The 15391-nt window shown below is 38.9% G+C and overlaps 1 protein-coding gene across 3 annotated transcripts; it reads left to right on the forward strand.

The window, feature by feature from the left end:
• Positions 1-541: 541 nt before the first annotated feature.
• On the forward strand, positions 542-14458 carry lnx2b (ligand of numb-protein X 2b). 3 transcript variants are annotated; one of them, XM_043257144.1, is made up of 11 exons: positions 542-753; positions 2076-2193; positions 4610-5163; positions 6390-6580; positions 7653-7849; positions 9642-10043; positions 10180-10314; positions 11789-11963; positions 12054-12297; positions 12539-12697; positions 13437-14458. In XM_043257144.1, the coding sequence occupies exons 3-11, from the start codon at positions 4769-4771 to the stop codon at positions 13570-13572; spliced, it is 2034 nt and encodes a 677-aa protein (XP_043113079.1). In that variant the 5' UTR covers positions 542-753; positions 2076-2193; positions 4610-4768; the 3' UTR covers positions 13573-14458. The 3 variants fall into 3 exon arrangements, with proteins under 3 accessions (XP_043113079.1, XP_043113076.1, XP_043113078.1); XM_043257141.1 differs by lacking the exon at positions 2076-2193; XM_043257143.1 differs by lacking the exons at positions 542-753; positions 2076-2193 and adding an exon at positions 3626-3755.
• The last annotated feature ends 933 nt before the right edge of the window (positions 14459-15391 follow it).

A 15391-nucleotide genomic window follows, 5' to 3' on the forward strand; every position in this document is an offset into this window, starting at 1 on the left:
TAATGAAGACATTTTAAAACTGGACTGTGTTATCAGGATGAGGGTGATTTGCAAAAAAGTCACACTCCTATTTGGTCCGTTTACAAATTGTTGTGTGTTTTATATTTAGTAAGTTTTTCAAATGTAGGCCTGTTGTATATACTTGTGTCTGTACTGATTGGCATGCACACACTCTCCCAACACTATCTTCAGTTTTGGGCCGAAACAAAGTTTTGATATTTTTGTATGTTTCCTTTTCCATTCCTTCAAGTTTCATTGTTTTCTTGGTATTTCATAAATGCATTAACGTTTAAATGATGTTCGTTAGCACTGTGGAAACTAACCCCATACAGCGCAACGACAATAACAAACACAACAACTTTACTATGCATTGTAATTTTTTTATTATTATTTAGAAAATTTACTTTCATTTCAATTAACCCGACTTTACATTTATATTTCATAAATGCAGTAGTAAATGCTCCCGCGTTACACGTCTCTGCACCTGCACGCCACGCGCTGAGTCCAAAGGTGAATTTGTTCTCTACCTGCGCAAACTTCCTGTGAAATCGTCAGATCCGACTTGTTTGCCTGAAACTCGTGCTGGTCGCGTCGCCTACGGTTTATTAACACCTGCCGTGTCGCTCGGTTATTAAAATGTGGGGAAGGAAATGATTAGCTGCTCATACTTTGGAGTTTAGACGACGTCAAGGCGGCTTGTGTTTTATATTTCGACCGCGTCTTTGTTTTATTACTTCCGGAAAATCCGCACAGGTAAGACTAGTTTCGGTCTTGAGCGCGAAGTATCCAGCGCGTCTCTTTTCTTGCATAACACGCTAATCTCACAAAATATTTATTTGCGTATTCTGTAAACTACTGCTGTTGCCTTTATCGTCGTTAAATGCGAATGAATGAAGGTTAAAAGGACGGTAAAGCGAGCATTACACCGCTTCTTTCGTAACAGGTCACCTCGAACACATTGTAGGTGTTTTTATCAGGTTGGGTGCGTTGTGAAAATAAAGGTAACTAGGCTGTGTTTAAAAAAAAAAAAGGGAACGCGTTATTTGTGTGGCGTCTGTATCCAACATGTAATTCAAGGGCACTCGGTTGTCCAGGTTACCGTCAGAATCTCCTGTCAGCTGATTGATGAATGATTTATGGCTTCTTTCTCGTGTGTCACATCTACCTGCAACGTGTAGGTCAGGCCGTTTTAAAATGGTTAGAAAAGTCAAACAGTCTTATACAGGCTTATGCGATGGTAGTTGGTATTAAAGTAAAACATGTTGTATGTTTGTAAAGCATGCTGTTAATATGAGTCTGAGACTCCATAAAAAGGTCCCCCTAGAGAAGGTGGAGTCTCCTTTCGGAATAAACAACTGCAACATACCTACAAAAGTAAACACGTATGATACATGCTTTTTGAGTCCCATTCTTCTGGCTGTTTGCTTGTGGCGTGTATTTTTAATGGAGCTTGTTCATTCCCGTGAAAGATAAAGTGTGCTGTTCAGAGTTGTTCTAGCATTAAATGAGGTGTTCGTTCCGATAATTTTCATTCTGTGGTTATTTACTTCTAGTGTTATTTCCTTTTTGTACAGTATGATTTTTCTTCTTCCGTGGAGCACAAAGCAAGATGTTGACAGCATACAAGTGAAGGTGAAAGTGAATGGTGACTGAAGCTGTCATTTGCTTTCATTTGCTTATGTCTTCTTATTCCTTTTTGTGTTCCACAGAAAAAAGAAAAGTATGGAATGAGGCGTGGGGTAGTAAATGATGAAACGGTTTACATTTTTGGGTGGACTGTCTCTTTAAGAAATGAAAGGTTGATTAGAGGCAGAGAGTAGACAATGTTTAATCAGCCTTCTTGCTTGTTCCTATTGATTTGGAGGGCAGTAAAGGAAAAACCCCAGATGTCTAGGCTATACAGCAGTATATTTTCATATTTTACAAACTTAGTCATTCTGTCTGTGCCTTTGCCTGTATTAATTCTGTAAGGGCGTGTCGGATGGTATGATTCATGGCCCCTGCTACAATTGGGTAGGTGAGAGCATTTCAGACTGGGCGTTCACGTTTTCCTTGATTTACCATTTGTTCTGTAGGTGGTGGACAGAACAGGAATAGTGCTAATTTATGACCTCAGCACCCTGGTAACATCTGGAACCACTATATGGACTTTGAAGCAGTCAATGTTCAGTAACCGTTTAGTACACAAAACAGGTAAATGACACATTGTGTACTCTGGGAGCTATGGGGATTTTTAGGTTGGGTTTTTTAATGGAGTTCAACCTTGAGAGGTTCACAAACTCTGTATCATTACGGGAAAGGAGAGATTGACAAGCTGCTTGTCTCCAGTGTGTAAGATACTCCCACGAGGCTGTGGGGTGAGTCCATCTATCCTAGCCAGGGTCACAGCTACAGTGGACAAGTGATTTTAGCAAAACACATCATTGAGCGTTATGATTCGGGTTTTAAAATGATTATCAGGGCTGCTCTTAGTAAAAGTGTTACTGTGCATAAGTACGTACATTGAAGGGCTACAAGCTGCAAATCACATTTGATGAGAATATATGTATGTGTGTGTATTAAAAAAATAAATAAATAAATATATATATATATATATATATATATATATATATATATATATATATATATATATACACACACACACACACACATACATGTATGTATATATATATATATATATATATATATATATATATATATATTAGCTGCACCAATATAAAAATTCTGAAGAATCTGATTGGCTGATGAACATTATGAGGTGTGCAATTATTTTCAGGGAACAGCATGGAGAACATGGTACCAGGCAGCTCTTTTAACTGCATTAGTCTGCTATCAACAGTTCAAGCCTCTGTTACTAGATCTAAAGTGACGTTTTTGGAATTTTGGAGGCATTGGATGAAATGTGGGGATGCAGAAGATAAAAATCTTACTCACAATGGTGTTTTAAATACTAAAACTGGAAAAAGAGGTGTGGCAACTGCATTATAAGTAAAATAATTGCGCCCGCTTTCTGTAGTGGCCGTATCACCACCATTTATTTTTGTAATAATGTAACGGCCAGAGTCATATATATATAAAATAAAATAAATTTATATATATATATATATATATATATATATATATATATATATATATATATATATATATATATATATATATATATATATATATATATATATATATATATATATATATATATAATACACCTAACATTAGAGTACTATATAAATATATAAATAAATCATTATCATTTTTTAGGTTGTTAATCACTGATTTTGTGTTAATTATTTCGCTTGCCAGGTTATACCCATTCAGTTATCAGTAGCATATGAAGGAGGTCAGCGAGTAAGAGAAATATGTCCTGCTTGACCTCTGACAACGCACACTCATAACTCACTGTGTAATTGGCCAGAGCTTGAGCTTGGTTCTTAGAATGCTCTGCCTGTACTAGTACCACATCAGCAGTCTACACTCCCCCTCCTCTTCCGTCACACACAAACACTCTCTCAACCCCTCCTCCTGGGTCGACACAGCCGGACTCTGAACGCTTCTCTCCAGTCTGTTGAGGTCTCCTTTAACTGCATGTCCTTGCATACACACACTCACACGCACAAACACACTCTGTCCCTAGTTGAGTTGAGATGACGGGCTCTGGTTTCAGTCAGGCTGCAGGCGGCCAGCGCAGCTGTTGGGCTTGAGTTTCTTGTTTTCATGCAGTGGCTGCTGGGAGTCTGACTGCACTGCCAGCATCTGAGGTGGGTTGGAATAATGATTAAGATTTATTACCTCACATTCATGGCGGACAGTGTGTTTGTTTTGCTCATCCATTGAAGTGGCAGTTTGTAATTGTGCGATTGTGTGGTTGTTTATCGTTTGTTGTTATCAATTGTTAGTAATGAATGGTAGTTTTGGTGTAGTATTATCATTATGTATTTATGGTGTTCTAATTGAGTATTTATTTTTATGGTGTCACTATGAGGGTCACTGATATGTGAGTACCCACAATATGTAAAAAAAAAATTAATCTAATTTTATAAACATGCACTGAATTGATGTTGGTTTCAGAACACTTTTTTTTACACTTATATGTACATACATGCAAGCATAAGAGTTTTTTGCTGCTTTTATTTCAGAATAGTATTATTCAATTATTAAATCATATAATTTTTACGTTTTCAGGGAGTCACACCACTTAACATCTTGAATGTAGTGTATTTACACAAGGTTTCATTGTAGATGGGTTTAGCAGAGATTATGTGGCTCACAGAGGGAAGTGGCCCATTACTGATCAGGCATGAAGTCATTAACAACATGCTTGTAATTTCTACACTATTTATTTTGAGTCCTTGCTCACCCTAGTAGGTAGAGTTTTGACTGTTGCCCTCCTGTCATTTCACAGAGCTTAACCCATTTAATGACTAAAACAGTGATAGTTAGTCAAACTCAGATTGCTGTTGTGAAAGGAAACTCAGGAAAGGATACAGCTGCAGCCCTTTTCTCATATTGTTGTGGTTAAGTGGATCCAAGTCATTTCCTGTCCAGCCGGCGTGAGCCAAAAAAAGAATGTTTGACGTGGGCTTCAGTTTTTCTTTGTTCTCTTGTCCAACAGAAACTTGGGTGTAGATGAAGCGGCTAGCAGATTGTTCTCTCTCTGGATTGGAAATATTTGATTGCTTCTCATCTGATGAAGCCGATGTAGAGTTTTCAAGCTGAGGAAGCGGCATAAGCTCTCCTGCCCTGCAGACATCCAGCATAACTACTTCAGGCCATGACGGAGCCCAAGGCGTCTCCACCGGCGGGTGGCGTAACGTGGGCGCGAGTGTGTAAGGAATGCGGACAGTGTCATGATGGTCGGGACAGTCACCTGTTTGAATATCAGGATGAGGTGGATGACGAGCTGGTGTGCCACATCTGCCTCCAGCCTCTGTTGCAGCCCATGGACACGCCATGTGGCCACACATACTGCTTTCACTGCCTTAGCAACTTCCTCCACGACCAAGACTTCTGCCCCGTTGACCGCCAGAGGCTTCAGCTACAACAATGCCGTGCCTCCAGCCTGCTGGTGCGCAACCTGCTGGACAAACTGGCCGTGCTGTGCCCATTCCGCAGCGAGTGCCAGCAGAGCATGCAACGCTGCGAGCTTCAACCCCATCTTCACAACAGGTTAGTGCGTGCCACCAAAGAAATGTTTACCTATCTCTAGGGCAATGTAGCGTGAAGCCGAAGAGATGTAGACATTGATAATGCAGATGTGTTTCTGTAAAAACTAAATTAAATCAGTTAGGAGACATCGGTGGATAAATATACACACATTAAGAAAGCTGCTGAAAAATTTGTGGAATTCCACTTATCCAGGTTTCATGTGAACAGAGAGATTTGAGTGAGCTGAGCAGGATTAAAGAATAGACATGAGTGGACCGTATGACCGACTGGTGAAAGAACAGGGTGACACTCTTTTACATAATGGAGTTAATAAGGAATCACATGAGTGATTACTATAGAATTTGTGCTGATAGTTCAGCCTCATCACCTTTGCTGGGTATGCGTAGGAATTGACGTGTTACATTTTTTAAAAAGAATTATTTAGTTAAAACCCGCTCAGAGTTGTTTAGTTGAACAAAATTATAGTTTTTACAGATAAGTATAAAATATAGAGTTCACTAAATGATTGATTCACTGAATGCAAAGCCTTAGTTTATGATATAGGTGATATGGTATGCAAAAGGAAAAAGCCCCTGGGAAAGAACCCATGACTTGGGTGTTATGTTTAAACTATTGGAACACTGCTGGAATGACCCTGTGCCTCAGCGTTCATCTCCCTTGCATGGGTTTTCTTTCTGCTTTTTTTATCATATTGTTATCTTCTGTGATGTAAAGCATGGTCTAAAGGTTGTTTGGTTGATAGTTCACGTGGTCAGGGACAGCCCAATGTAAACACAGTGAGAGCAGCTGTGGGATGGGGAGGGAGGTGTTGACATGGTGAAAACCCAGACTAGACCTGATTCTGCTTTTTTTGACCTGTACCATCTCCGTCTCTGCAATGCAGCAGAAAAGCCTGTTTGCATCTTCATCTGCATAGCTCCTCTTGTTTTCGTACGGAGAACTCACACTCCCTGAGCATGTTCGTCTTTAATAGCTAAACGCTATGTAGCTTTGCGCTGAACCTGCTAAGCATTGATTTGTTTTCCGCTGCTGTTTTCTGCTGACTCCTGAATATGGCAGATCCAGAGTGGTAGTCAGCTTTGGTGCATGTTTAGGGTATTTTTAGTTACTGTTGCTGCCATCTGGTAATGAATGTCTTGTAGGTTAATTAACAGCAGACCACTGAGTAATGATGCAGAAGTTCTCTCTGACACAGTGTGCTCCAATTCTCTCTCTCTCTCTCTCAGATGTCCTGCATTCAGGCGACTCAGGGAAGAGGCAGAGAGAAGAAAGAGACCCTCCTGGAATGAGTTAAAGGGAAGCAAATCAGATGGAGATTTAGCTGATGCCAAATCTACCCCGATCACACGCACAAGTCAACTCAGTGGACCCTCAGAACCTGGACTGGTCAACCCGGCCTTTGAAGAGGGTGAAGATGGTATAGCAATACTTTATTTACTTACCTTATTTAACTCTAAAACCCCATTAGACCCAGTTTCCTAAGCCATTTTTGTAAACATGCCTTAGAAAAAAGCATTACTGGTGTGCGTCTTAAGAAACAAACAAAGCACCTGACATGACTTAAGATCAGTCATTGCAAATTTCTTTGTTAAAATGGCTCAAATTTACATTTTAGTCCAAGCCTTGGCTTGAGCTTTATCTGTGAAACTGGAGGTATGAGTGTTTGTAGATGTGCTAATAACTAATATTTATTAGTGTATAAGTTTATAGAATATCCATACCAAATGGTTATTAGATAATATAGTTTTGGTTTGGTTAGTGTATAAGTATTGTGTAAGTATTGGGTATTTTAATGCATATATCCCACCCCTAGATTGGCTTTGCTGTCATCAACTCAGACTTAAACATTCTGAATGTCTTTAACATTCTGTTACAAACACACAATAATACAATATATAAATATTAAAATTTTAATTTTATTCTGTATTTATAATGATTTTATCTTTTAGTGTTTTATTTTGTATAAATGTTTTAATTTAGGTGGATTATTTTAAAGGTGAGAAGAGTGTAGCACATACTGTGAAAAGCTGAGGAAATTGATTTGCAGCTGTGTTTACTTTTAGGTAAACCAAAACAGAGGGAATCTTTCATGTGGCCCTTAATCTTGTGAGTAGATGGCCAAGGAGTGTCAGGATGTTATTAATATTGCAGCAAAATAAATTATGGCATTAAAACCAACAATCGTCACTGTCTGAGAACATGTACAATCATGGAAATTCACATCAACTTTTTCCTGATTAAAGCTCTAAAACACCGGGGGGAGTCTGGACCTGTCATCTGGATTAAAGGAAATTCTGTTAGTCATGAAGTCACCTAGCAACTCTCTCAATTATCTCACGGGAATATTACATCATACATTTGTGTGCTTCCATAAATAAGTGACTCATTCCAATGCAGCCTTGAGCAAATGGCTGTTACTGCCATGTGCTGAACTACTTAGTATTTAAGCATTTGTAAATGAGGTTCCTGATGGTCTTTTGGATTCCCAGACACCCCTCTGAGGTCCAGTCTTGTGGCTGAGGCGACGGTGGTGGAGCTCTTTCGAGAGGATCCAGATGAGGATCTGGGATTGCGTATAGTAGGAGGGAAGGACACGCCCTTGGGCAACATCGTCATTCAGGAGATAGTGCGTGATTCACTGGCTGCACGGGATGGCAAGCTGGCTCCTGGAGATCATATTCTAGAGGTGAGGCATATCTCAGCTCGCCATTACATTATGTTTGTTTTAGATTGTCAATCGCTATGGATTCAATCCATTTGATGGTTTCCACTGGGTTCATCTGTCTTTCTATCCAGTTCTCATGTTGTCAGTGTACACACCCCAGCGTCATTGTGTTTACATTGCAGTCACATCCCTGGATAAAGGTCACAAGACCCTGCTTTCCCAAATGTCTGGAAATTTCCATTGGCTGGCCCATAATTGACCAAATAAAAATGTAGCTGTTTTCAGTTGAGTTCACAAATTCTATCATAGAACATGTATCAAAATAGGCTTGGTTCAATACATGTCCTATAGGACTGACCAACTTTACACACGTTTTCACTAACTGGTTATGTTTAACTGATTTACAGTTTGTTTGTATAGCTCCAGAATGGAGGATGGAGAGTCATTCTCATGTTAAGTTTGAAAATGCAGATTTCACATTAAAGGGGCGTTCAGTGGTTTGTTCTTTGAACTTTAAGCACCATCTTTTATTAAAGCAGTGTATTACATCATTAAAACTACATAATTAAAACTATTTGTAGTCTTCATCATATGCTAAAACTTTTTATAGTCTTCATCATATGCAGGTAACACTATTCAGATACCTCTACACAAAAATGTATTTGTTTTATTTGTAAAACATTTTAGCACTAAACTACAGAATTCACCTTTTTAAAAAGCTCCGTTACACAGCAATGCTTCTCATTTACAATTCCCTTCAGTTAAGCAAATTTACATTCTTGTTCCCACAATCCTACGCTCTCCTAGGATTTCTGCTTCTGGCCGTCTTGGAATGCAATGCCTTAGCAAAGCGAACTAGCACGACTGGCTTCACATTCAAATTCAACCTTGAGTTTTAATGAATGCCTCCAGCTTGTCTTCTCTGAGATCATATGTATGGAAATCAGAATGAGGTCAACCGTCAACCCTAGAATGATCTGTATCCCAAGCAGAGCTTCTTTTACTTTTTTTTTAGGGAGGTAAGGACTGTAAAGAGATCTGTGGATAGCTTAGATATCTTATTTCTTGAAATGGGATCTCTCTTTTCCCCTTCTGGTTCAACACAGCATTGATTATCACAAAGGGCTGTTCCAAGCCTCAGGCTGGAAGATTTTCTCTCCCTTTTTAGGTCCAGAAATATAAATACCAGCATTATTTTAGGATATTTTAAAATGATATTCTTTAGAAAGAACAAAGTGTACTGGTTGGAGCTTAAATAATGGTTAGACATTAACCTGAATTCCCACATGAACGGATATCAAGCCAATGCTTTCACTTCATGAAGGAAGACCAAGTACAGACTTTAACTCCTATTTTAGTGTTGTTTTAGTGTTTTAAAGCAACGTATAATGAAGCCGAATGATTTCAATCAGCTAAACTGTTTTATAAATGCATATATATATATATATATTTTTTTTATTATATTATTTATTTATTTATTTATTTATTTTTTTTATTTACTTATTGTAAATGACTCACCTGTACATGTTTCAGAATGAACTTGTAATGTATAAAATTAACTAGATCTTCCAGTGAAACTACAGACTCTCTGGTGGCATATACCAGATGTCTCAAATCTTTGAATCCACTCAAACCCCATCTTTCTTTAGCATGCATTTACAGTTGCACACAAACAATAAATGGTGGACAAAACCAAGTACCTGTCTTACCTTATTTTTTCTTTATTTGATAATCTGTTTTACTTGCCAAAAAAGAGATCTGTGGCTGCTTTCATTGCATTGAATCTATGATTCATTGCATATGATCTTTGCAGGTCAATGATGTCAGTTTGGCATCCATCCCCCACAGTCGTGCCATTTCTGTGCTTCGGCAGTCATGTTCCCGCGTCAGGCTAACTGTCATGCAGGAGAAGGGCTTCAAGCCCCGGCCTGAGCATCTTGTTCAACCCTCAGCTTCTCCCCAATCACAATCACCCACTCCCAACCAGAACCATGGCACCATCATCCAGGTCACCCTGGTAAAGCGTGAGCGCTCTGAGCCACTGGGCATCAAACTCATCCGTAAGTCTGAGGAGCCCGGAGTCTTCATCCTGGACCTGCTGCCTGGGGGACTGGCGGCCAAAGATGGAAAACTGAGGAACAACGATAAAGTGCTTGGCATCAACGGACAGGACCTGAGACATGGCACTCCAGAAAGCGCAGCTCAGATCATACAGGTACAGAAAGAATCACTTCAGAGAGTCAAAGTGGATGTATCAAACTACTATTAATACTGCCTGTTACTTTTAAACACTTGAGATTAAGGATTTTAAAGTAAATGTAAGTGATAGTTGTTCTTTATGTGTGTGGCAGGCCTGTGAAATGCGTGTGAATTTCGTTGTGATGAGACTTCCTGATGTCTCAGAGGAGGGTGGTGAGGGCCAGAGCAGAGGAGCCAGGAGGGTCCCCGAACCACAGTACTTTAAGCGCCGATCAGAATACATGAAGGTAAAAACCATGCTTCCCAAGCATAATTTTGACAGCTAAAGGTAAAAATAGTCGTAGTTTTGACCTACTATTATGCTTGCTTGGGTGATGCAAGTTTTTGCTCACTCCCAATCCCATTCATATATAAATGTATGTACCATTCACACATTTGTGTTTTTCTTTACTTCAAAAAGGCAGTAAAAGCAATAATATTATAAAATACTGATACAGCTATTATTTAAATTAAATTTCCCCCATTAATCTTCACTCCGTACCAGAGGTGGACTCCAATTAAGATGTAGAAACAACTCGGCAATGATCATGAGAAATGAGAGGCACCTAAAAAAAAAGAGAGAAGCTAAATTTCATGTGTTGTTGCACTGAATACTTATGTAAATGTGATATTTCAGCTTTTCTTTATAATAAATTTACTAACATGTCTATTCCAAATATTTTCTGAATACAATAACTGGCTGTGTAAATGGATTAAAATTGAAAAAGATGTTTTCAAAATGTAAATGTAATGTTTTTTAAGTATAGTTCGACTTGTTGGCAAAAGCTTGGTTGCATGTTTCATAAATTGTGCTGCCTACACATGTGTGCGCTCGAGGTGACTTTTCACCCAGAGACCAGTCACACCCTGCTTTTGTGACACTTCCTCACCAGCTGAAGACAGAGGCAGCAAACACAGGCTGGGTAGTGAGAGATGAAAGCAGATGCCCCCCTCTCTCTCTGGGACTCGTCCCTGATCAAAAGGCCGGGGCGCTGCTCTCTGAGCTGCTGCAGTCACTGTGTTTGTTTGTAGCTGGGGATCAAAGCTGGTGACAGTTAGCTTTCACCTGTGGAGATGAAGCTTGAGCTCACGCTGAGAGGAAGGGCCACCCTGCTGGGTAGGAAGAGGCCACCCTCCCCCTCTGGAGGTCTGGGGAGACCAGTAAAACTGGGAGAAGATGGCTGAAAGGAGAGCGTTTTGCCACAATCTATGAGTTACGATGGCAGCGCGTCAGAGCCGCTCACTTTAACAAAATCTCTATGCTTTGCAACAGGATCTAGGATGTTAGTTTTTACAAATGTTTTCACCGCAGGAGTCCGCCATGAAACTTTGAAACTTTCACTTTTCACCCATCCCCCAAATACAGACCTTTCAAAACACTATTAATCATTAAGTACACTTAATCAAGTGTTGGCAAAAGCAACACAAATTTTCAACATTTAAACCCATTAATAAATGTTTCTTAAGCCTTAAATAGGGATATTAGAATGATTTCTGGAGGATCATGTGAAGGGTAATGATGGCAGTGGAAAATTCAGCTTTGCCATCACAGGAATAAATTATAGTTTCTAAAATGTTAAAACAAAAGTTATTTGACATTTTTTCTTTCACAGTATTACTATTTAAACTGCAATCGCTTTTACTTTCACCCACATTAAAAAATATTTTCTACTATTTTTGTATTGAGCAAATTGTTTAATGTGCATTCTGATTTGGAATCAGGAGCCTCCGGTTGGGTTCTCCAGTCAAGAGAAAACGGTGAATCTAAAGAAGGAGCCTCGACACTCTCTAGGCATCACCATCGCGGGTGGCAGAGACTGCCGCAGCCGTTTGCCCGTCTACATCACTAGTGTGCAGCCGGTGGGCTGCCTGCACAGAGACGGCACCGTCAAAACAGGTCATTCTCCTCATGCCTCCATTTAAAAACATTGTACGCGGATTCTCACGTTCAGTGCTTGTATTAACTGAGATGTCATGGCTGCTGCAGGTGATGTGTTGCTGAGTATAAATGATATCGACTTGACCCATCTGACTTACAACGAAGCGGTGACCATCCTAAAGACTCAGGCAGCTCAAAACACAATAACACTGCGAGTCATCCAAACCTTTGCTGAGGAGGAGGAACAGGATGGAGAATCCAACACCAGAGAAGACATGGACACACTGGAGGGACCCAAAGAGGACGATATTAACTGGGCTCCTCTGTGGACCAGCTGGTTGGGCCTGCCCAGGTATACTGCCCAGGTATACTGTGTGAGAGTGTGTGTGTATATAAAATCCATATATATATATATATATATATATATATATATATATATATATATATATATATATATTATTTGGATTTTTTTTTATTTATTTAAATATTGATTGAATGCAACAAAAATTCTAATTTGTCGTCGTCATTTGTCTATTGCTGTATGTACTTAAACATGGGAAAAATTCATCATATGACATTATTTTTATACCAAGTTGCATCCACTGGTGTCGTGATATTATGCTGATGAAGACCAACAGTGAGAGCTGGGGCTTCAGTATTGTGGGAGGATATGAAGAGAGTCGTGGCCAGCAGCCCTTCTTCATTAAGACCATAGTGCCTGGAACACCAGCTCATTTTGATGGACGTCTCAAGTGAGTCTCTTGTCCTCTTTAAATTAAACATTACCATGCAAACATTTGGGGTCAGTAAGGTTTGGTTATTTTTGCTTCTTTTGAACTTTTCTGTTCATTCAAGAATACTGGAAAAATTCAGTTTCCACTAAAATACGAAGCAGCACAAATGTTTTTTAAATATTTACAATATTAAGAAATATTTCTTGAGGAAAAATAGGTGACAATGAAGATGGGAGTACATCACAAGAATAAATTATATTTTAAAATATATGAAAATGCAAAACGGTTGCATTTGCAAATTTCACAATATTGCAGGATTTACTGTTGTTGTTTTTTTTTTATTTTATTAAATGTTTTCTTGTAGAACACGAGAAACAAAAACATTTTGCTAACTTTGCAAACTTTTGAATGGTAGTGCACAAGGGATAGTTCACCCAGAAAATTCTTTGTGTACCCAACCCCATCTTTAAGTTTATTTTTGTTTAAATCTGCAATCTTCTGCATAGACAGAAATGCAACTATCATATTCAAGGCCCAGAAAGTTAGTAAGGACATTGATAAAATAATGATTGAACCACTGATGTCTCATGGACTATTTTAATAACGGCAGAATTGTTATTTTTGAACTATCCCTGTAATTGTTGTATTCCAGTGTTCATCACTGACAAGTGATTATGAACTTTTCTTGAGTGCATTGAGTTTGTCTCTATAAAATGAGTTGCTTTGTTGAATGACTCCCTCATGTTCTCTCTTGCAGGTGCGGTGATGAGATTGTGGCTGTGAATGGAGTCACTACAGTTGGCATGAATAACTCCTCCTTGATCCCAATGCTGAAACTGCAGAAGAACAAAGTCACATTGACCGTGGTCTCCTGGCCTGGCAGCCTGGTTTAAAGACTAGGCTGAACTCTAACACTGTTACTAAACTCACCACTGAATTTTAAGTTGATGCACAAGTCTGTTATTGGAGAAGAGATATCTCTTCTCTTAAGAACAGGGTGAAAAATAGAGGAAGTCCGTTCACAATCATTGAACAGAGCAAGCCTAAAAGTTGATATTATTTAATCCACTGTAGGCATTTAGTGCTTCACAGGTGTGCATTGCTCTTTGAGCTGTATTGGTGAAAAAGTGTGAACTGCACTTGAGGGCACTGGACAAGCTTGACTTCCTGTTTAAAACGAAGTTCTATTTATCATGCCACTCGCCTGGGTGTATATATTTAGAATGAAACTTCTTGTTTCCATATATAACCAGTAATAATCTTTTAGGAGGTTTATGATTGACATCCATCAAGTGGTTAGTAGTGAGGTATTAAATGTGAGTAATCATTTTGACACTACCTAGAGTTGGACCACATCACATTCTTATGTTGCTGGCCGCTCTGATTACACTTTTTACACTGTTATATGTTCTGAGAATAGTTACACTAGTGTAAAACTATCTAGTTGCTGTTGGGGTGATAGTACGGACTGTTTTTTAAACCACAGCTTGGCTTGTTTGACACATTTTTAAGAATGTATCTCTTGGGTGCCTTGGATATGAATATGTACAAACACTGATCCACACCTGCCTTAATTGCTTGTATACCAAAAATGCCAATTGTTATCTTTGGCCTTCCATCAACTGTAGAATGTTTATTTGGCTCTGATATCTGTATGTTCAACCCTTTTACTTTTTAATGCATTTTAGTCAGTTTTAATGATGATTGTTTTTGGACAAGCACAGAAAATGTGAAAGGGTTGTTATGATGACCGAATAAAGTTTTGGTTTTATTTTATTACCTCGTTGTTCTAAGCAGCAGCTGTTTTGTTTTTTTTATGTAATATATATGCTGAGAGTAATTTTGTACCGTTTGAGATCTCGATCTCATCTCTCATTTTAACCTTGTTTGGATTACAGTGGTGCTCAAGAGTTAATGCTAAAGCCACATATTTCACTCCCCTTCCAAATCGTTCATTATAGTCCCTGTGGGATTCCCAGGCAATATCTGCGGCTTTGCCCTGTTGAGTGTCACACCATCTGAGCAGTTTGAAGGGCGGGCGGGCCACGTGCTGTCACACAGGGGACCTGTGCAGGATGTAAATCAGCCCTGCGCAGTTTGAATTTAAGCCTTGAACTATGAACCAAGGATTAAAAGGTTTTAAATCCTGCTGACAGTCTAAACTAATGCAATAGGTTGCCAACTGTTAAAGGAAAAATGTGAGCGACGCGAGGTGTTCATTGCTGAATTGGAATTTGAAGCGAGCTGATAATGTTGCTTTATTGTCATGATGATAAACCTGATGGTCAATTGGAAGAAATAAGTCACCGAACATCTACAGAAAACGTAAAATTTAGCTGTGCCACAGGATATTTTGCTGATTTGCCAATGACTAATTTAAATGACATTTCAGAACAAACCAATTAAAAAATATTAAAGGCTTATGTGCATATTCCAAATGTGGATGACGTTATTTTAGCCAAAATTTGAAACTTCATGCACTGCTGCACATTCTTCATTGTGTCTTAGCCTGCCCCCTAGAGGCCATATAAAGGTCTACATATCAAAATATTATTACTTTTTTTTTGGTGTAAGCTGTGGCTAAATAAATACCCAAAATGCATAGTGCTATTGAAAATGGACAAACTACCTAAAAAGCATCTGTTTGTAGCTGAATCATTCATGCTGAGTTACGTTTGTTCTTTGCACCCCAGACTCTTACATTATGTAAAC

Source organism: Puntigrus tetrazona, chromosome 14 (genome assembly GCF_018831695.1).
Source record: "Puntigrus tetrazona isolate hp1 chromosome 14, ASM1883169v1, whole genome shotgun sequence".
NCBI lineage: Eukaryota > Metazoa > Chordata > Actinopteri > Cypriniformes > Cyprinidae > Puntigrus > Puntigrus tetrazona.